At 45.5% G+C, this 23,544-nt stretch overlaps 1 protein-coding gene across 1 annotated transcript in view; it reads left to right on the plus strand.

The window, feature by feature from the left end:
• Window positions 1-273: 273 nt before the first annotated feature.
• DRC9 (dynein regulatory complex subunit 9) overlaps window positions 274-23,544 on the plus strand; it is a 65,139-nt gene continuing 41,868 nt past the window's right edge. Inside the window, exons 1-3 of the mRNA XM_082252172.1 lie at window positions 274-402; window positions 12,501-12,648; window positions 22,640-22,881. Coding sequence (XP_082108298.1) covers window positions 12,535-12,648; window positions 22,640-22,881 — 356 coding nt within the window. The 5' untranslated portion in view covers window positions 274-402; window positions 12,501-12,534. The remainder of the gene's footprint in view (window positions 403-12,500; window positions 12,649-22,639; window positions 22,882-23,544) is intronic.

Consider the following 23,544-nt stretch of genomic DNA (forward strand, 5'->3'; position numbering starts at 1 on the left):
CTCCGCCGTTATTATATAAAGAAACTAACGATTAACCAATGAATTCCCTCATACAAACAGACATAGCTCTCTCTCACCCGCACTGGATTTCAAGATGGAGGAAAAGGAAAGGCCGGAGCGCGGCACGCTGGGAAATGAGAAGCACCCCGTACGTGAGGTGTCCTAAGTGATGCCTGTGCGAACTGTGCACTGTAAAGGAAAAAGAACTGGACAGTAATGTTGGTGCGGGTTCACGAGGAGAAAAATGGAGCTGGAAATGTAAATTTGAAATAAAAAAAAAAAGAAAATGATATCTCATAAAATAGGCGTTTAGGTGCCAGGACTACTCTGAGGACCCTTAGGGCGGAGCCTTGTATCCATGGACACCGTTTGACGCTGTGTGCTGTGCGGAGTGTCCGTCAGGTAATAAGTTTCAGCTACGTGTGAGTGAGCGGCGTGTGTGCAAGAAAAGACGGTGATGAGGGACGAGGAGCAGGCAGATATAGCAGGAGAGTCAATGGGACCACTTCATTACCACCAACGGCAGAGGCGTAACTAGAACCTTCAGGGCCCTGATGCAAGAAACCATGAAGGGCCCCCCAGACCCCTGGCCGGGGCCCTTACCTTCAAGCCCAGGGCTCTTCCCACTAATCCTGGGGCTCTTTACACTCGTTGCATGGCCTTTTATTACGGTCCCGCAGCAGGATTCTTTCACAAGTTCTGCAGTGGGCCCCCTTCCTGCAATCTTGGGGCCTCCCCACAGTGGTGCAATGCCAGGGTCCAGTTGCAAGTGTGACCTTTGCGATCCTGGAAGTTCACCCACTGGTTTGCTACCGGGCCCCCTGGAGCATGGGGCCCGGTAGCGATTGCAACCCCTGCAACCCCTGTAGTTACGCCCCTGACCAACGGGCAATGCCATACCTCCTGACAGAGCCACCTTGGCTTCAGGGAGACCTGTGCTGCCCACAGTGGGTGTGGTTTAATAGACTGGAAGAACTGTAGAACTGGAGACAAAACTTTTTCTTCTTATTTTGGATAGGGGAAGGAAGGGTTATAACCCTGTCAGTTTTTTTTTTTAAATGTTAGCTGTGTTCTATTTGAAGAAATACTGCCCTACTAAAACTCCCTAACGATTTACTAACTGCTAAAACCAACGGCAACTACCCCATACTCCTACTACTAGACCTTTTTGTGGCCTTTGACACTGTTGACCATTCGCTCCTTCTTGATAAACTCCACCACCTTGTTCTCCAAGACTCCACTTTGTCCCGACTCTCCAAGAGTGCGCTCTGTCCCTATTCCGGCTCTCCAAGAGTGCGCTCTGTCCCTGTCCCGGCTCTCCAAGAGTGCGCTCTGTCCCTATTCCGGCTCTCCAAGAGTGCGCTCTGTCCCTATTCCGGCTCTCCAAGAGTGCGCTCTGTCCCTATTCCGGCTCTCCAAGAGTGCGCTCTGTCCCTGTCCCGGCTCTCCAAGAGTGCGCTCTGTCCCTATTCCGGCTCTCCAAGAGTGCGCTCTGTCCCTGTCCCGGCTCTCCAAGAGTGCGCTCTGTCCCTATTCCGGCTCTCCAAGAGTGCGCTCTGTCCCTATTCCGGCTCTCCAATAGTGCGCTCTGTCCCTATTCCGGCTCTCCAAGAGTGCGCTCTGTCCCTATTCCGGCTCTCCAAGAGTGCGCTCTGTCCCTGTCCCGGCTCTACCAAGAGTGCGCTCTGTCCCTGTCCCGGCTCTCCAAGAGTGCGCTCTGTCCCTATTCCGGCTCTCCAAGAGTGCGCTCTGTCCCTATTCCGGCTCTCCAAGAGTGCGCTCTGTCCCTATTCCGGCTCTCCAAGAGTGCGCTCTGTCCCTATTCCGGCTCTCCAAGAGTGCGCTCTGTCCCTATTCCGGCTCTCCAAGAGTGCGCTCTGTCCCTATTCCGGCTCTCCAAGAGTGCGCTCTGTCCCTATTCCGGCTCTCCAAGAGTGCGCTCTGTCCCTGTCCCGGCTCTACCAAGAGTGCGCTCTGTCCCTGTCCCGGCTCTCCAAGAGTGCGCTCTGTCCCTATTCCGGCTCTCCAAGAGTGCGCTCTGTCCCTATTCCGGCTCTCCAAGAGTGCGCTCTGTCCCTATTCCGGCTCTCCAAGAGTGCGCTCTGTCCCTGTCCCGGCTCTACCAAGAGTGCGCTCTGTCCCTGTCCCGGCTCTACCAAGAGTGCGCTCTGTCCCTGCCCCGGCTCTACCAAGAGTGCGCTCTGTCCCTGCCCCGGCTCTCCAAGAGTGCGCTCTGTCCCTGCCCCGGCTCTCCAAGAGTGCGCTCTGTCCCTGTCCCGTCTCTCCAAGAGTGCGCTCTGTCCCGTCTCTCCAAGAGTGCGCTCTGTCCCGTCTCTCCAAGAGTGCGCTCTGTCCCGTCTCTCCAAGAGTGCGCTCTGTCCCGTCTCTCCAAGAGTGCGCTCTGTCCCGTCTCTCCAAGAGTGCGCTCTGTCCCGGCTCTCCAAGAGTGCGCTCTGTCCCTATTCCGGCTCTCCAAGAGTGCGCTCTGTCCCTATTCCGGCTCTCCAAGAGTGCGCTCTGTCCCTATTCCGGCTCTCCAAGAGTGCGCTCTGTCCCTGTCCCGGCTCTACCAAGAGTGCGCTCTGTCCCTGTCCCGGCTCTACCAAGAGTGCGCTCTGTCCCTGTCCCGGCTCTACCAAGAGTGCGCTCTGTCCCTGCCCCGGCTCTCCAAGAGTGCGCTCTGTCCCTGCCCCGGCTCTCCAAGAGTGCGCTCTGTCCCTGTCCCGTCTCTCCAAGAGTGCGCTCTGTCCCTGTCCCGTCTCTCCAAGAGTGCGCTCTGTCCCGTCTCTCCAAGAGTGCGCTCTGTCCCGTCTCTCCAAGAGTGCGCTCTGTCCCGTCTCTCCAAGAGTGCGCTCTGTCCCGTCTCTCCAAGAGTCCGCTCTGTCCCGTCTCTCCAAGAGTGCGCTCTGTCCCGGCTCTCCAAGAGTGCGCTCTGTCCCGGCTCTCCAAGAGTGCGCTCTGTCCCGGCTCTCCAAGAGTGCGCTCTGTCCCGGCTCTCCAAGAGTGCGCTCTGTCCCGGCTCTCCAAGAGTGCGCTCTGTCCCGGCTCTCCAAGAGTGCGCTCTGCCCCGGCTCTCCAAGAGTCCGCTCTGTCCTGGTTCGCCTACTGATCACAGCCCTCCTTCAGTGTTACCTATAACTCTATCTTCTCTTCACTTCCTCTTTCTGTAGGGGTCCCCAAGGCTCTGTTCTTGGACCCCTTTGGCTATCTATCTATACCTCCTTCTTTGGTCACTTAATATCCTTCCAGGGCTTCCAATACCACCTCTATGCTGATGACAACCAAATCATTTTTTCTTCTCCTCACCTCTTGAGCCTCCTCTCGCATTACTAACTGGCATTTCAACATGGATGTCTCACCACTTTCCTAAACTAAACCTCTCTAAAATCAAGCTGATAATATTCCTCTGTGCCCCCTCCATTATTTTTCCATCAAGATCAACTGCCCCCTACCACAGTCAGAAACAGACAGCTGCCAGAGAGATAAAGGTACTCAGTCATGTTACTGACTTGTTGCCAATTAACCTAATTTGTTACAACTCTTCCTTGTTATTACCACTTACCATCTTCGCCAGCTTTTTGTTACCCTGTCCCAACTAGTTTGAGACGTGTTGCTGCCATCAATTTTAAAATGACCTTATTTTTTTTCTTAAAATTGTTATTTTCTTAGTTTAAACATTTAATATGTTTTCTATATTATATTGTGAATAACATATGGATTTATGAGATTTGCAAATCATTGCATTCTGTTTTTATGTAGATTTTACAGTGTCCCAACTTTTTTGGAATTGGAGTTGTAAATATTATACTATTTAGGCCCCTTTCACACAGGCGGACTGTTCAGATCCGCCTGTCAGTTTTTTTTGCGGATCTGAACGGTCCCCCCATGCATCTCTATGGGGCATCAGATGTCAGCGGAGACATGTCTGCTGACATCCGATCCGATCCGTCAAATCTGGATGGATGGAAACCCTATTTTCCATCCGTCCAGCGGATCGGATGGGATCGGATGAGAACGGACCGACGGTCCATTCCCATCCGATTCCCCCATAGAGATATATGGGGCACACAATGCGGAGAACAGCTGTCATTCTCGGCAGTCCGCCGACGGAGCGGAGTGTGTGAAAGAGCCCTAATATTAATAGCATGCACCAAAATAATCAAATGCAAGACCAATGCAGGAGTTGGCAACTATTGAGAGGTGGAGATCTACCTGAACAATAGGAAAGAGATGCAAGATCTCCACTTTTGTTTTTGGGGGCCCTTGTTTTTTTTATTTTTTTTTTTTTATTATTATTAAATAGCAAAGCAGGGATGACAAGAATAAAAACTTAGAAAAATTATAATAAAACTAATGTCACTGTAAAAAAATAAACTTCGCCTACCTTAAAAAAATTAACTTCAGTGAGCAACTTTTTCACTTTTATTCACAAATTTTTCATGTTTGGAGAGTAATTGGTCACCCCCCACAAGTCTGATGCAGGAGTCTATCATTAAGGCAGAACATCTGGTACTGCATGCTGACTTGCATGACTAGTGTCAGGCCTGAATGCAGGGCAGTGTATGGAGGTCAGTATTAGCTAGGGCAGATTATAGGTATCAGTTATTAGGGAAAAGGATGATGTCAGTTAGTGGGGCAGTGGATGGAGATGGTTAGTAGTGCAGTCAGTGGTGGCTGGTGTATATGGGGCGCAGGGGTGCCCCATCCATGCGTCCGACCCCTAATCTACATGCGGGGCGCCGGATGCATGGAGTTCAATGGGACTTTTTTTTTTTTTTTTTAACCATGTGATTAGAGCCAGAGGCTCTCACAGGCTAAAAACAAAAGGGTGGGCTCGGGGCGCAGAGCAGTGCGCCCTGAGCCCACCCAGTTGTGTGACAATAGCGAAGGAAAATTCGCTATTGTCACAGGGATCCTCCTCCTGGCCGATCAGGAAGCGGGTTTTGAGACCCGTTTCCCGATTGGCCAAAAGGAGAAGCCATGCCATTGGGCATGGAGGAGGAGGGGGAAGAAGCCGAAGCCACCTGCTGCATCCAGGCAGGGTGAGTGAGGGGGGGGTCCTGTCCTGTCCTGTCCTGTCTCCTGTCTCCTATCTCTCCTGTCTCCTATCTCTCCTGTCTCACTGTGGTCCGGGGGGGGGGGGTGGGGGGTTACGGTGTGCAGTGGCCTGGTGGGGTTTGGGGGGTATGGTGTAGTCTGTCTGCCGCCCCCCCGCCCCATGGAGCACCAGCCGCAACTGAGTGCAGTGATGTGTTTGCAGGGGCCCACAGGAGAGCAGAAACTTTCCTCAAAGAGAAGAGAAGCGCCATTAGGAGAAGGGGAGTGCCAGTGACACAGGTCTCTTCTTTCTCCTGACGCCCTGATCCCGGGGCTTGTGTGATGTTACACACAAGCTCCTGGGATAGACATGAGAGAAGGGCCAGCCACTATCGGCACAGAATACCAGGTAGTTCCTCCCTGCGATGCTCTGCAATGTGTGAGGAAGAAGTCTGGGGGTTGGCAAAGCAGGATCGCTGATCTACCAGTCACATGTCCTCGATTGATGGGTAGATCGCAATCAACGGGTTGCTGACCCCTGTTCTAATGTAAAAGTTGTTCGAAAATATGCACCACTATCATGCAAAATTTGTATTCATTTGGCACATAAAACACTAAATGAATGGGTTGCCTTAATGCAACACACATTGATGCACAACATAACACGTTAAATTAATATTAAAGTCTTTTTTTTTTTTTTTTTTTTTATGTATGTATATGTTATACTTACTTGCTATGTGTAATGGTTTTGCACAGAGCAGCCAAGATATTCCTCTTCTTGGGTCCCTTGCTGGCCCTCCTGGCCCTTCCCGCCGAGTGCCCCCACAGCTACCAGCTTGCCATGGGGGCACCCGAGCCAAGCCACTGCTCTGTGCGTCCATTTCGACACTGAGCCATGGCTCAGGCCCACCCCCTCTCTCTCCTCATTGGCTCACTGACTTTGACTGACAGCAGGGGGAGCCAATGGCACCTGCTACTGTCTCAGCCAATGAGGAGGAAGAGTCCCTTGACAGCCAAGGTTCTCGTGCAACATCGCTGCATTGAGATGGGGCTCAGGTAAGTATTATGGGGGCTGCTGCACACAGAATGTTTTTTTATCTTAATGCATAGAATGTATTAAGATAAAAAAACTTCTGCCTTCAGAAACACTTTAGGACACATTCGAAAAACGCACCATATGAGCCCTGACCAGCACAAATGGGCCCTAGAGCTTTGTGGAGTGGCTGGCAGTGCAGGTCTTCTGTAAAAGTATAATTGCACTAAAAGGTGGCAAAGCTTATCACTAGATTTAAATTCTTGCAGCCGATGCCATGCATATGTGCACCGGCAGAGGATGGACTCTAATGCCCACGTGCCACACATATGTCTAAGGTTTCTGCACAGTGACCAAGCTGTGAGAGACAGCTCCCAGTCTCTTGTAATGATCAGGACTCCACAAGACTGCCTTTTAATTATTAGACCACTGTGACAATCAATCACAAAGGTCACATAAAAGGGCAGTCCTTCCCGCACCCTCAGGTGTAAAGACCCCGTCTACCTGATAGTGACCATGGAAACACTGGCTGAAGGAGTACACTATTCACCATATCAGGTACACAAGTTCCGCAACTGCTTGCTTTCTTTTGCAGCTTCCTTCTCTCTGTCTGGCACTCCTCTCCTTGTACTGCCTCCTTTCTAAAACACATTCAGTGCTCCGCCTACATAGTTACATTATATAGGCAGAGTTCAGGAGGCAAGGGTCCTGTTGTTGGGTTACAGGTGTGAGGAGTAAGCTCTGCCCTTCTGGTAATCAATGAATGATGCCACACTAGTGGGCAGAGTTTTTAAAAGTAGCATCCCACTGCCAGTCATTGTAATCGGGCAGCTGGACTCTTCTTCTCAAACTCAACCCACTAGTATTACATGATTTATTCATTACCAAGGGAAAGGGGATGTCAGGAAAGACAAAATATACCCAAGCACATAGTTACGCGTAGACAGAGAATTCCTATTGACCAGACCCACTGTCAGGAGAGAACAAATGTGCAGACTGAGAATTCCTGTTAGCCAGAGCTGCGCTCCTATGAATGTGTGCATAGGTGTGCACACCCGCCACCAGACTGGCTATTTAAACACCACTGCTGCAATAGAACCTTGCCTTGTTGTCTACAGTGTTCTGATGCTACTTGTTCCTGTGCTTGATCTCCTATTGCCGTTCTGCTCTCCGTCTGACCATGATTGAACTCTGCCTGAACTGACCCTGGCTTGCTCTTTGACCACATCCCTGCCTGATCCTTCTGCTTATCTGCTTACCGTTACCAACTCTAGCCTGAACCTGACTACTCTTCTGCCTGCTGTTCTGTTCCAGATGTGCCTGCTAGTTACTGCCCCGGCTGGCCTGACCCTATTCTGTGTCCAGCCTGGGGGGAGGGGGGGGGGGGTCATCCCTACTCTTGCAGCCTGCCAAGTACCTGCTGTCTTCCACCTGCCAGCCTACCAAGTGCTCGCTGCCTGTGACCTGCCAGCCTACCAGGTGCTCGCTGCCTGTGACCTGCCAGCCTACCAAGTGCCTGCTGAGTGTCTTCTAGCCTGCAGTACCTGCTGCCAAGTGCACACAGACCTATCATCTGCTTCTATCACCAGAACTGCCAGGCACTCATGCCACTCCAGGCTCTTGTGCCTCCTGTCACTTTATTAGGAGTACTGACTCTGAGCCGGATGTGTAAGAGAGCACCCTCCTCTCCACGTTCGGCTCCATCACCAGGTACATGACAGTAGGAGCCCACTCCCTGTGCCTGCAAGCCAGCAGCATGACTCTTGCCTCACTTAGACAGGAAACAGCAAAATGATCCGGGGTCCATGAGACCCTGGGGCTTTCTACAAAATCCAGGATTTTTGGGAGGTTTGGGAAATGCATTTGACATGCAGCTTGTGTGCATCTTTATAAAATCTTTTTAAGGCTTCGTTCACACCATACGTGCAGAAGAACTGATGGAGAAAACATGCAGATTGCACTTGCAGAGACGCACAGCATTACACCAGTTTCCATGCACGTTTCAGTGAGTTTTTTTACACCTTGCAGATTCCTGCGCAGAAAAAATCCTCACATGATAAAAGTGATGTGGGGAGAACTGAGCACATAGAGAACAATTGAACGCGTGCAGAAAAACCCACGTCTTTACATCATATTGTAGTAAACAAGGTCTAAGTCTTGGATAGAATGTGGAAGGGTTAGGGCCCCTGTCAAGTTTTTATTGCTGTCTGTGTACCTAATGGGGAGATTCAGCATCTCTAGTTGCCCTAGTGAACATTACCTCTGGTCCTGCTAGGGAGATTCACTTTCCAAATTTGCCATTGTAAACATTAACTGTATGGCTCCTTGCAGAACTCAGGCTTCTTGCTCAGAAGATGACATGTTGGACCTCCGCATAGATACCACTGCTTCCATACAGAGAGCAAAGGTCCTTCTCTCCAACTTGATGCTAGAAGACAGCACTTTAGGCTCACTGTAGGGATTCATTTTCCACTTTACAAATGTAAGACTGTTAAAATATAGCTTTTGGCTGCATATTGAACGTTTTTAGCTGGATAATGATAAAACCCCCTAAGGAATTTTTTTTTTTTTGTGTGTTAATATTATGGTGTAGGCAAGGGGCAGATGATTAACCTCTTCCCAGTCTGAATATTTTTAGCCTGTTTTTTTTATTTTATCATGGAATAATCTAAATTCTTAATAAAGGTGGCCATATGCTATACAGTGTAAGGGTCCTTTCACACGGGGCGGACCATATTTTCCTCCGCTCCGGCACTTTTTTTTTTTTTACCGACACGGATGACACTTGTGTCATCCGGTCCGTATGTCCGTTTATCATCCCATCCGTTTGCGCATGATAAACGGAGATAATGTATGTCAATGGGATTGCGGATGTCAGCGGATGACACCGCTGACATCCGTTTTTGCGTCCGTTTCGTTTTTTTAAACTGAAGAAAAATAGGGTTCTCTTCCGTTCCAAAAAACGGAACTGATAGGAAAGTACGCAAATCGGATGTCAGCGGATTGTCATCCGCTGACATCTGCAATCCCATTGACATACCTTATGTCCGTTTTTCATCCGCAAAAAAATAGGATGAAAAACGGACATTCGGACCGCCTGTGTGAAAGGACCCTTATCGTACAATCTCCTTTAGACCTACCATCAATTATGTAGAGTGTAAGGCTGCATTCACACTTGAGAGTAGCGTTTTCACGCGTTTTTTTACCGCGATTTTACAACGATTTTACCTCGATTTTTTTACCGCGTTTTTCTGGTGTTTTTGGAGGCAGGCATTGAAATCTAACAAAAACGCTGGTAATCAGCCCAAAAAGAAGCTCCTGTACTTTTTTCAGCTACAGGTGTTTTACTTCAGGTGTTAAAACGCTCAGATGTGAACAGGGGCCATTTAAATGAATGGGGTTTTACTTGTTGGGTGTTTTGGAACGTTTTTTTTTTTGCGTTTTTGGAGCTGAAAAACGCTCAAAAACGCCCAGGTGTGAATGGAGCCTAAGGGCCCTTTCACGCGGGCGCTCCGTATGTCCGCAAATCATCCTATTTTTTGCGGATGATTTACAGACATAATGTAAGTCAATGGCATTGCGAATGTCAGCGGAATACCATCCGCTGACATCCGATTTTCTTCCTTTCAGTTCTGTTCGTTTTTTGGAACGGAACAGAACCCTATTTTTCCTCCGTTCAAAAAACGGAAAGGAAGGAAAATCGGATGTCAGCGGTGTCATCCGCTGACATCCGCAATGCCCATAGACTTACATTATGTCCGTATATCATCCGCAAACGGATGGGATGATATGCGGACATACGGAGCGGATGACACAAGTGTCATCGGCTCCGTGGAAAAAAGAAAAAAAAAAGTGCCGGAGCGGATCGCAATGCGGTCCGCTCCGTGTGAAAGAACCCTTAGGCTTCATTCACATGTCAGCGTAGCATGACGCCCCAAAGAAGCTCTTGTACCTTTTTTGGGCGTCATGCGTCCCGCAATTTTTTTTTGCGTGATGTTACCGCGATTCGGCAGGTGCAAATTGCGGCAACATCGCACAGCGTTTGGGGGGCTATTGCAAATTACGGGCAACGCACAGGCGTCCCGCGATTTGCAATGATTTCTGGATCGCAGGCAGAATCGCAGTGATTCTGCCCGCGATCGCTACGCTGACATGTGAATGAAGCCCTAAGGCATGCCAGATTGGATACAAACTGAAAAGGTTGTTTAGGTTTGTTGTTGTATTACATAGTTTTGGTGTATCGAAAGGATATTGTATTGAGATAATATAATTTTAAGATTGTCACTATACAATCAAAATGTATAAACGCAACATGGCTCATTCAAAAAGCAACAGTATGGCTGCACTGCTGCCTAAACAAACAAACAAAAACAAAAAAACACTGATCACTATTTATCAAGCACAGTAGTTCGCTTTATATACACTATATTGTCAAAAGTATTGGGACGCTGCCTTTACATGCACATGCACTTTAACCACTTAAGCCCCGGAAGATTTTACCCCCTTCCTGACCAGGGGGTATTTTGCGATTCGGCACTGCGTGACTTTAACGGACAATTGCGCGGTCGTGCGACGCTGTACCTAAACTAATTTGACGTCCTTTTTTTCCCACAAACAGAGCTTTCTTTTGGTGGTATTTGATCACCTGTGCGATTTTTTGATCACGCGCTATAAACAAAAAAAGAGCGTCAATTTTGCAAAAATAACAATATTTTTCACATTTTTTTATATGAAATTCCCCCCAAAAAAAAAGTAAAAATCAAAATTTTTTAAAATTTTCAGCCAATTTGTTTTATGCTACCTATGTTTGGTAAAAAAAATCGCAAAAAGCGTATTTTGATTGGTTTGCGCAAAAGTTATCGCGTTAACTAACAAAGGGAAAGATTTTTGTCATTTTTGTTGTTTTTTTTTTTAACGCGTAATGGCGGCGATCTGCGATTTTTTTTTTGCGGTACTGCGACATTGGGGCGGACAGATCGGACCCTTGACTGACATTTTGTGACACTTTTGGGGTTACCAGTGACATTTCTACAGTAATCAGTGCTATACATATGCACTGTTACTGTAAAAATACACTGGTTGTGAAGGGGTTAACTTTATTTGGAAGGGAGGGGCTGTGTGTATCCCTAGGGGCGTGCTTTCTACTGTGATTGGCTGTGGCTTGAGCTGTAAGGACACTGATCAACGGATCTACATACTAGATCCGTTTTATCAGTGTCTTTACAGCGAGGAGAATGACAGGCAGCTTGTTTACACAAGCTGCCTGACATTCTCCCTCTCCCCCGCCGATCGCCGAGTGACCGGCGGACATCGGGTCCGCTGGTCACACGCGCGGGGGGGTCCGTGACCACGCGGGAGCGGGAGCGCGCCTCCGGGGGCGCGCGCTCGCTCCCTAGACCCTCACAAGCTAGTGACGTAGCCCTACGTCACTTTGCCTGTGAGGGGCTGACTGCCGACGTAGATCGGCGTTAGGCAGTCGGCAAGTGGTTAATGGCATCCCATTCTTAGTCCTTAGGGTTCAATATGCACTTCTGGAAGAATGGTCAAACATTCCCATAGACACACTCCTAAACCTTGTGGAGAGCCTTCCCAGAAGAGTTAAAGCTGTTATAGCTGCAAAGGATGGGCCAACTCAATACTGAACCCTATGGACTAAGACTGGGATGTCATTAAAGTTCACATAGTTGTACAAGCAGATGTTCCAATACTTTTGAAAATATATAATGTATGTGGTCTGTGCTCCAGTTCGGTTCTCTAATGACAGTCACATTTTGCAGTAAAGAAATTAGTTCCAGTCAGTATTGACAGGGGAATCCCTTCCGTAGAGCCATTGTATTCTCCTGGCGGAGGGGTGGGGGAAGTCTTTCCCGCCAGGAGAAGACAGTAATTATTGCTAGCGGCTATACTAGCCGCTAGCGATAATCGCATTTAAAAACCGGCAGGCTGGTTGTACCCAAGTTGATCTATTAATCCTTACATGGTTCGAATCTTGCCCAGTTCCTGCTGAACTGGCTGAGATTCGAACCGTCTATGGCCAGCCTAAGGATCACCAGGCTCTTTACAATCAGCTTTAGGTTTAACAAAACTATGCAATACCAGGACCTACCTAAACTATCCAATCAAGCAATCCCTTGTACTACATACTTGGCAGTAGATCTAAAGAAGATTATACAATAAGATTGTAATGTATGTGGTGATCCTAAAACCAGTAAAGCGCAATACAATAAATTGGAGTTATAAAAAAAAAAAAAAGCGAGAGATAGGAATTTTTCATCTCTAAGGTCACATGACTGAACTGAATTTTTATGAATGGGATGGACATATAAAGGACAGCTATATCCACTCATTGTGTCAAATGACCCCCAAAGTATATGTGTACTGTATATAAAACAAGATTTAAATTCTCTGTATTTTGTCATTGTCTTCTCAGGAGCCTGGTACACTGGCTAAAGGTCCAGAAGATAATGTCTTTACCAATGATGGATGTGCTGCGGGTATGCACAGTGCTGGAGGAAAGTTTGGATCAGCTTTCAATTCTAGGCTTTATCATGCCTGTCTCCTATCATGGCCAAAGTGATGTAAGTGGCAAGATGGTCTTTAATTATCCTGTCCTAAATAGTATGCAGCACTAATATTTCCTTCAAAGGGCAAAGCTCATACAAGAGTTTTCTTTTACGGCACTGCATTTCTTTAACTGACAATTGCGCGGTCGTGCGTTGCTGTACCCAAATAAAATTGATCCCCCCCCCCCCACACACACATACACAAATAGAGCTTTCTTTTGATGGTATTTGATCACCTCCTGTGGTTTTTATTTTTTGCGCTATAAACAAAAAAAAGACCGGCAATTTTGAAAAAAAAAAAAAAAACAATATTTTTTTACTTTCTGCTATAAAACATCCCCATAGAAAAATTTTAAAAATCTATTTTTTTCATCAATTTAGGCCATTATGTATTCTACTACATATTATTGGTGGTAAAAATTCTAATAAGTGTATTTTGATTGGTTTGTGCAAAAGTTATAGCGTCTACAAACTATGGGATAGATTTATGGCATTTTTTTTTTTTTTACTGTTGTTACTAGTAATGGCGGCGATCATCGATTTTTAGCAGGACTGTGACATTGGGGCGGACAAATCTGACACTAAATGCCACTTTTTGGGGACCAGTGACACCAATACAGTGATCAGTGCTAAAAAAAAAAAAAAGCACTGTTACTGTTTAAATGACACTAGCAGGGAAGGGTTTAACACTAGGGGTGCTCAAGGGGTTAAGTGTACTCCTAGAGAATGCTTTCTAACTGTGTGGGGGAAGGATGTGCTATAGGAAAAGAGAGATCTGTGTTTCAGCTTAGCTGAAACACAAGATCTCACTCTTCTTCTGTGACAGAACAACCGTCTGCCTTGTTTACATAGGCAGATGGCCGTTCTGTCATTCTCCTGCACGTTTACGGGTGGCTGGCGACCATTGCGGCCGCCGGACCCGCTGATTGGCTCCCGCCGCATCTAATGACTGCAGGAGCGCTTCCCCAGGAACCCCTGCACAAAATTGCGTATCTATGCGTGATTTTGCGCAGCCGGGCAGCTCTGCCGCAGTATATAAGCGGTAAGCGGTCCGGAAGTGGTTAATTGCACTGCTTGGAACACGATCTGTGAATAGGGGAGAGTTTGATCAGTTACAGGATTCTCTCCCCCATTTATAGATTGTGTTACAAACAGGGTAATCAATGAATGTTGTTTCCTAAATGGAGGAGGAGGAGGAAGGAGGGGGTTGTCCATGTAAGACCATCTGTATTGCTGTTTTGCCTAATGACCATTGCAGAGCCAGAGGTTCTAAGACCGGAAGAGGACAGGCATCCCTGCAGTGGAGATTTCTCAAGGATCCAGCTACCTGCACAACATGATGGGACATCCTTCATTACAGATAAGCGATGTGGCTAAAGCTGTTGGGATTTTTTTTTTTTTCCCCCGTTAAACTTTGCTTTAAGCATTAATCGGCTTTTTCTTCATTTGGGTTTAAAGACACTTTCTTTAAATTTAAATTTCTCAAATTTCTCAAATTCACATTGGCGATTTGGGCCAGTGTGAATAGTAGCGTCAGGAATCAGAGATTCCTGCTGTAGCTCTGAGCGGCTACTGGCCCCTTTCACTACAATGACAAGTTGCCGGTGGCCGCAGGTATTCATGATTGTCCGCACAGCCAGTGACTATCTTCGGTGAACGCTGCTGCATGCACTTTGTGTGTGTCCAGCAGCGATCACCGCAGGTAGTCACTTGCTGTTCAGAGAGCCTTGAATAGCTTGTAAAAAAGTTAGCGATAGCTTCTGTTTAAGGTGGTCTTATGTATTGTCTGTAACCACGTTGTCTGATTTGTTCACCATGTTATTTCAGGAAATGAATTTGGGAATTTGTTGGCAGGAATGTGGAGAAGAAAACGTTAGATAGTCCTCATATATGGAAGAAATATTATGCTGTCCAAAGGGTTATATAACCAAATAGGCAGTATTACTTGCAAAGGGAATAGAGCTGATAATTACTGTGGACAGATATTTTATCTAATTTAAAGCTGGACAGATTGTACATGGACCGAAATTCCTCCAGGTCAGCAGGCACCAGCCGAATTTTAACCGCTTGCCGACCGCCGCAAGTAGATTTACTGCGGCGGTCAGCCCCTGCCAGGCAGAGTGACGTTAATTAACGTCACTAGCCTGGGAGGGTCTGGGGAGCGAGCGCGCGCCCCCGCTCCCGCGCGGTCACGGACCCCCCGCGCGTGTGACCAGCGGACCCGATGTCCGCCGGTCACTCGGCGATCGGCGGGGGAGAGGGAGAATGTCAGGCAGCTTGTGCAAACAAGCCACCTGTCATTCTCCTCGCTGTAAAGACACTGATCACATGGATCTACTATGTAGATCCGTTGATCAGTGTCCTTACAGCTCAAGCCACAGCCAATCACAGTAGAAAGCACGCCCCTAGGGACACACACAGCCCCTCCCTCCCAAATAAAGTTAACCCCTTCACTACCAGTGTATTTTTACAGTAACAGTGCATATGTATAGCACTGATTACTGTAGAAATGTCACTGGTAACCCCAAAAGTGTCAAAAATGTCAGTCAAGGGTCCGATCTGTCCGCCGCAATGTCGCAGTACCGCAAAAAAAATCGCAGATCGCCGCCATTACGCGTTAAAATAAAAAAACATCAAAAATGACAAAAATCTTTCCCTTTGTTAGTAAACGCGATAACTTTTGCGCAAACCAATAAAAATACGCTTTTTGCGATTTTTTTTTTTTACCAAACATAGGTAGGATAAAACAAATTGGCTGAAAATGTTAAAAAATTTTGATTTTTACATTTTTTTTTTGGGGAATTTCATATAAAAAAGTGTGAAAAATATTGTTATTTTTGCAAAATTGTCGCTCTTTTTTTGTTTATAGCGCGTGATCCAAAAATCGCACAGGTGATCAAATACCACCAAAAGAAAGCTCTGTTTGTGGGAAAAAAAGGACGTCAAATTCGTTTAGGTACAGCGTCGCACGACCGCGCAATTGTCCGTTAAATTCACGCAGCGCCGAATCGCAAAATACCCCCTGGTCTTTTAGCAGGAAAATCCTCCGGGGGTTAAGTGGTTAATCTATGTATGGACTGGGAGGTTGTACAGAAGTCCATCTACAGATTGACCAGGTGATTAAAGACAAATATGAAATTATGCTCGGGCAGTGGTGTCTAGATGGATATTGCCAACATCCCTCATATAGTCTGAAGAAATTAAAGAGATTCCCCTGGGGGCGGGACTTTAAGGGCAAATAACCATCAAAATGATGGTTATTTGCCCTTAAAGTCCCACCCCCAGGGTAATCCCTTTCGTTTCTTCAGGTGATTAAAGGCAGACACTCCCACAAAGATGTCAGTTTTACTAAGTTGCTGTCGTACCTCAATATATTCAGAAGAGGGAAGAGTAAGATACTGCAATAAATTTTGCTGAAGTTGTTGTGTGGTTTACCCAGATGGGATTTTGTAATGGCAACCAAGCTGTAGTTACAGTGATATTACACCCTTGGTCACTTAAGCCTTGTAGACATGGGCCAAAAATTGTCCAAAATTGGTCGGTTTGGCAGGAGCTGGCCAACTTTCTGCCAGTGTGTACAGCTGTCTCTTCTACAGAAGCCAGTCTCATGACCTGCTTATGTTGAACAGGCATGCTGGAAAATCAACATCCGACCAGCATACAGTTTGTTCTGGCGGGGGGAGGGGGGGCAGCCCCTGTCAGAATATAATAGCACAGCAGGGGAGACTGCTGCACTGACATCACTTGTGTTAGTACCGTGATCTCTCTTCTATCTTTGTTTTTTTTTTTTCGCTTAGCACACTGGGTTGAATGGAAAAAAATACTTCTAGTGTGTACCCAGCTTTTCTTTGTCTGAAGATCTTTATCTTTTAATCCTTGCCCATGTTCTGGTTCTAAAGACAAAATAGTTTTTTACCTTAATGCTTTCTCTGCATTAATCACTGCCGGACCGTCCATCGCAGTTTTACGACGGTACTTTGACGTTAAATACTGGTATTATGGCAGCAGATAGCTGCCATATCTCCGGTACTTTATTACACAGCCGGCGGTCCTCTTTCACATAAAAGTGGTCCCAGTGGCGGATTCGCTGCGAGATCACTTTTATGGGCGGTGGGAGAGGTGCCCCCTCCCGCCGCTTCCTGATCATTTTCCCCAATTACCGGAGTCGTCGTTAGCGGGAAAAACGATCCGGTTCGTTGCAGTCCCAGGCAGGAAGTCAAGTGAGGGCAAGATGGCCCCTACTCGACTCTATGGCCTTGGAGGATTGGAGCGACATCATAAGTCCCTTCCACCCATCAGCCTTAAAGTATAGATGTGAGATCTGAGGTCTTTTGACCCCAGATCTCACAATAAAGAGTACCTGTCCTGCTTATTTCTATTACAAGGGATGTTTACAATCCTTGAAATTAGAATAAAAGTGATCAAAAACATTTTTTAAAGGGACAGTATAAAATTAAAAAATAAAAGGTAAAATAAATAAGAAAAAAAAAATGTAAACCGTCCCTCCGAGCTTGCACGCAGAAGCAAATGCATACGTAGGTCGAGCCCACATATATATAAACGGTGTTCAAATCACACGTGAGAAGTGCCACCACGATCGTCGGAGCGAGAGCAATAATTCTAGCACTAGACCTCCTCTGTAACTCTAAACTGGTAACCTGAGCATGCCCAATTTTGAAGCATGACATGTTGGATATCAATTTACTTGGCGTAACATTATATTTCACATTCCAGAAAAAAAAAATGGGCTAGCTTTGCTGTTTTTTTAATTTTTTAATTAAAAAAAGTATTGCAACAATCTCCATTTTATTCTCTAGGGTCTCTGCTAAAAAAAAATATAATGTTTGGGGGTTCTAAGTAATTTTCTAGCAAAAAATACTGATTTTTAATTTGTAAACAACAAGTGCCAGAAATAGGCCGTGTCCTTAAGTGGTAAGGTAAAAAATCTTTCAATAGCAGCTCCCAGCAACCCGCCACCTCCCTTTTACCACTTACCTGAGTCTTCTTTCGATCCAGTGCTGCCCCATCTACAGCAGCTCTTTTTCCCTCTTCCTGGTCTTACAGGATTTGCTGATTGCAACAGGAGCCATTGGCAGTCAGGGCAGTTAGGTATATCAGTTTTTTATTTTAAGGAAAAAAATAAGTTAAGTTTTACAACCATTTGAAGATGGTTCCACAATCACTGCCCCAGGTTTCCTGTTTCAGGAAGGATCCTTTCTCATTCAGCATCCCATTGAGTCACCGCAGTACGCAGCGATTGGGGTTGTTTCTCTACATCTCTGCACTGTGTGCATCTATAGAAACACACAACCCCATAGCCTAGGTTGACAAAGCACTCCCCCGTTGCTCCCCATTTTTCTTCCAAGCTATCCCACTGCACTGTCCTCTGTTAGGTTTATCTTGTGAAGACCAGAAGTTCAGGGAAGCAGCAAGGAGAGAGCAGGAGCCAACAGTTATAACAAATAGTTTACTCAGGAATGTTTTACTTTTATTGTGCTCTATGTGTTAAGCTAAAACAAAGTTGTTGGTTTAATACTACTTTAAAAAAGCTAAATAAAATGTAGGTACTGGGCTGGTCACACATCTACAGTGCCTTGAAAAAGTAATCATACCCCTTGAAATTTTCCACATTTTGTCATTTTACAACCAAAAACGTAAATGTATTTTATTGAGCTTTTATGTGATCAACCAACACAAAGTGGCACATAATTGTGAAGTGGAAGGAAAATGATAAATGGTTTTCAAATTTTTTTACAAATATCTGAAAAATGTAGCGTGCATTTGTATTCAGCCCCCCAAGTCAATACTTTGTAGAACCACCTTTCACTGCAATTACAGCTGCAAGTCTTTTTGGGTATGTCTCTACCAGCTTCGCACATCTAGAGAGTGACATTTTTGCCCATTCTTCTTTGCAAAATAGCTCAAGCTCTGTCAGATTGGATGGAGAGCGTCTGTGGAAAGCACAGCAATTTTCAAGTCCTACCTCAGATTCTCAATTTGGTTTAGGTCTGGACTTTGACTGGGACATTCTAACACATGAATATGCTTTGATCTAAACCATTCCATTGTAGCTCTGGCTGTATTTTTAGGGTCGGTGCCCTGCTACAAGGTGAACCTCTGCCCCAGTCTTTGGTCTTTTGCAGACTCTAAAGGCCGTACACATGATAAGACAATCAGAAGTAAAATTTAGTCTGACAAACGATCTGCCGATTTTCGGATCATTAGTATAGTGCTTTCAACAGCCGATTACGAATTTTCGTATGACAAAAGCTGAATGTATAGGCTATAAAATTTTTATTGTACGTGAATGTCTGATTTTCGTTTAATTAGTACAGTTTTCGACCGAAAAAAAAATTGTAAGACCAAGACTAGGCATGCTGAGAAACAAAAGAATACATACAAAACAATTCAACACATTACGTCATTTCTGAAGTTGAATTCTGTCATACGAGAATTTTTCGTATGAAAGTAACCTCTTCACTTTCCATATGAGACTAGCATGCAACAAATAAACTATGAAAATTCGTCCGATAATCTGATTGTGTGTACGAGGCTTAACAGGTTTTCTTCTAAGATTCCCCTTTATTAGGCTTCATCCATCTTTCCGTCAACTCTTAAGGCCCGTACACACGTACCGATCGTCGGCATACAAACGTCGGTGGACGAAGGATCTGCCGATTGTACGCGTGTTAGTATGGTGCCTCCGACAGATGTCTGCGCACAATCCGCGGACAAAAGTCTTTCGTGCAAACATGAAAATATTTGTATGCCGACACCAGAACGGACGATTGTTCGCCTGTCAGTACACAATTCGGCCGACAGACCGCAGATTTGCAAGACTGGGCATGCTCAGAAAATAGAAAACACAGGGAAAGTTAACCATTACATGACATCACTTCTGCAGTCGGCGGACAAAATTCTTGTGCTGTCCTTGTGCTGTCTTTGCACTTTTCAGCAGACACCGACATCCCGGGGAGAAAAGAGGAACATTTGTAAACCGACCATCGGTACGTGTGTACGGGGCTTTACCAGCTTCTTTGTCCCTGCTGAAGAAAAGCATCTCCACAACATGATGCTGCCACCACCATGTTTCACGGTGGGGATGGTGTGTTCAAACTTCAGGGTGCAGTGTAGTATTCGTTTTCCGCCACACATAGCGTTTTGCTTTTGGGTTAAAAGTTCAGTTTTGGTCTCATCTGACCATAGCACTGTCTTTCATGTTTGCTGTGTCCCCCACATAGCTTCTCACAAGCTGCAAACAGGACTTTTTATGGCTTTCTTTCAACAATGGCTTTCTTCTTGCCACTGTTCCTTAAAGGCCAGATTTATGGAGTGCACGACTGATAGTTGTCCTGTGGACAGATTCTCCCACCTGAGCTGTGGATCTCTGCAACTCCTCCAGAGTTACCATGGGCCTCTTGGCTGCTTCTCTGATTATTGCTTTCCCTGTCCAGCCTTTCAGTTTAGGTGGACGGTCATGTCTTGGTAGGTTTGCAGTTGTGCCATACTCTTTTCATTTTCGGATGATGGATTGAACAGTGCTCCATCAGATGTTCAAAGCTCGGTATATTTTTTATAACCTAACCCTGCTTTAAACTTCTCCACAACTTTATCCCTGACATGTCTTGTGTGTTCCTTGGCCTTCATGATGCTGTTTGTTCAGTACGGTTCTCTAACAAACCTCTAAGGGCTTCACAGCACAGTTGTATTTTATACTGAGATTAAATTACATACAGGTGGACTCTATTTACTAATTAGGTGACTTCTGAAGGCATTTGGTTCCACTAGATTTTAGTTAGTAGTATCGGAGTAAAGAGGGTTGAATACAAATGCACGCTACACTTTTCAGATATTTATGTGTAAAAAAAAATTTAAAACCATTTATCATTTTCCTTCCACTTCACAAATATCTGCTACTGTGTGTTGGTCGATCACATAAAATCCCAATAAAATACATTTACATTTTTGGTTGTAACATGACAAAATGTGGAAAATTTCAAGGGGTATGAATACTTTTTAAGGCACTGTATGTGCCTCTGTAATTAGTCACATGATCTGTGTGAGGAGGAGGGTCAACCAGCCTGAAGTACATGTCATAACACCAACTCACAAAGACTGTAGCAAAGTTTTCTCATTAAAAGCAATTTCATCCCTTTTTATAATTTCAATTGTCAATCCCAGCAGCCTTCTTTCTTGAGTAGGGAAGGTTCAGAACATCGTTCTCTATTGTTTAGGTTTCTATTTTTGTCTTTGTAGGGTTCACTCTTTGTGTGGCACCAGTAACCCAAACTGACAGTGGTTTTAATGGAATGGGAGGGTAGGAGTTAGTGCTACCTCCAGGTCCGACCCACTGCGGGTCCTATGTTATATAGGAGGGACAGTGGTCCGGCATAGAGAGTCGGAGGCCAGGGAAGACTCTATAGGGGTCTAGAGCCTGTAAAAGGTCAGAGAGAGAGAGATTCAGGACCCGTAAGGGCATGAGACTGAGAATAACACCTGCGAGTTGCAGAAGGATATTGTTCGTTACTACCTGGATGTAAAGTCATCAGAACTTGGGGTTCGCCCCAAAGATACCAGCAGCTGGAGAATACCTTTAATGGACTCAGTAATTTCATGGACACTACCTTTGCAGGTGTGCCAGAGCAGCACACAGCCTGAGTTAGAGTAAGGAATTTAGGGAAGAATTATGCTGAATGCCTTTCGCACTTTTCAACTGGTTTACTTTTCAAGTAAAGTATTGAAACCCTGTTCCTTCCTGGTCTGAAGTTACCCAAGTGTTGTAATGCAAGTAACCGGCTTTAAACACATTGGGGTATAAAGACAGCTCCGTAAGTGGTCCATCTCGCAAAGAAACAAAGGTACCTCATGTATAATACAGTGATCCTGTATAAGGTGCCTAGTGTAGCCAAGAAGAACCCACCCCAGGGGAGGCCTCCCATGTGACCCTTGCCTGGCACCCAACGAAGAGGGAAACATGGAGGAAGTGATCACCACCCTGTCCCCTCTACCCATACCTGCTCATGTATCAAAAGAAAAAAATATGTAGCTCTAATTTACCATTTACCTATAGGTCTGCTTTTTGGCAGCGTAAAATGTATTTTGAATAGGCCTAGTTGTCCTGACGGAAAACTCATACAGTATCTATTACCCATTTGGATATCAAGTATGCAAGAAAATACACCACTTAATAGACTAGGTTCATTCTGTAATATAGTTAAGTGAGCATCTACAGTGATCCATGATGCACATTACACATCATCTTTTTTTTTTATGCCGCTTATAGGAAGTTCATTGTTGATGGGTCTAAAGTTGTTTTAGGATTCACCTAACCCAACCTATGCAGTGCTTTTGTGTAACTCATTTTGTATGCAATATTAGATTTTCTTTCATTGAATGGAACCTCTCACTACCCAATTGTGAAACACATTAGAAAAATATAAAGCTGTATGGAACTCATGGGCCATTTACTATGCGACACCTGGTGATTTTATTCTTTGTGATGGTACTCTTAGTGGGTCTTTCCCTCCTCTCTCTTTTTCTTTTCTGCCCTTTAATACCGTTTTTTTCTCTCTCTCTCTCTCTCTCTCTGTTCTGTTTGATGTTCTTTGCCTAATTAATATGTTGGCCTACATGTTACACTGCTGTTTCTTTTTCGGCCCTTCCTCAAGCTGTTATGAAGGACTTTTGAACTACTTGCCATAGTGATTGACATGTCTATCCATGTACTTCATGTATACCTCTACAGTTGTTTGAGTCTGTTGTTTCTACTAAAGTGACAAACAGATGTTATACGGTTTATACTGTGGAATGTTTACTTTATCTTCCCATCCATGGAAGGTCCATATTAATGCTTTGTTCTTCTTTCACCGTAATGTATTTTATTTAACTCTGGACATCTTTTTGTGTCTACATTGTTACTTGGGAAAAACATTTATCTCGCATTTCAGTAAGCGTGAAACTGGCACAGTTATATTGATCATCCTTTATTTTTATTGTCTGACTTCAGATGGTTGGAAATGAAGTTGGCACAATTCTGAAGACACAGAGACAGCTGGAAGGGAGGTTTGAGGAGCTGATTGGCTCAAGTATTCAGTTAACACCTCCTCCTTTATCAAACAAGTTGCTGGACCTGAAGGATCAGGTGCATGAAACACGTCAAAAGCTAAAAATGAGCAATGAACAGTTTACCAAAGCAGTAAAGCAAAGTCCCTTAACATCTGACAACTTGAAGAAAGTGCAAGCCGACAGGTGAGCCCTAACAGTAACCTTAAAAAAAATAAATAAATAACAAACCAATTTTTTCATTATCCTTTAACTCAGGGGAACTCTCCAAACTTTCTAAACAAAGGACCAGTCTTCTGTTCTTCAGACTTTAGGGGGGGCTGAACTGTGGCCTATAGGGATGTCCCGTATTCTGTGGGAGTAAAAAAAAATGCTTCAGGCTTAGTGGTCAGTGGAAGTAAATAAACTATATAGCACCTGTGGTCGGTAGGAGGCGGAATAGTGCCCCATCATTGGTGTCAGTGGGAGGAAAAGTGCCCCATCATTGGTGTCAGTGGGAGGAAAAGTGTCCCTTTATTGGTGTCAGTGGGGGGGGGGGGGGAATCGTGCCCCATCATTGGTGTCAGTGGGAGGAATAGTGCCCCATCATTGGTGTCAGTGGGAGGAATCGTGCCCCATCATTGGTGTCAGTGGGAGAAATCATGCCCCATCATTGGTGTCAGTGGGAGGAATCGTGTCCCATCATTGGTTGACAGTGGGAGGAATCGTGCCCCATCATTGGTGACAGTGGAAGGAATAGTGCCCCATCATTGGTGTCAGTGGGAGGAATCGTGCCACATCATCGGTGTCAGTGGGAGGAATCGTGCCACATCATCGGTGTCAGTGGGAGGAATCGTGCACCATCATCGG

Source organism: Pelophylax lessonae, assembly GCF_965119305.1.
Source record: "Pelophylax lessonae genome assembly, chromosome: 3".
Classification (NCBI taxonomy): Eukaryota; Metazoa; Chordata; class Amphibia; order Anura; family Ranidae; genus Pelophylax; species Pelophylax lessonae.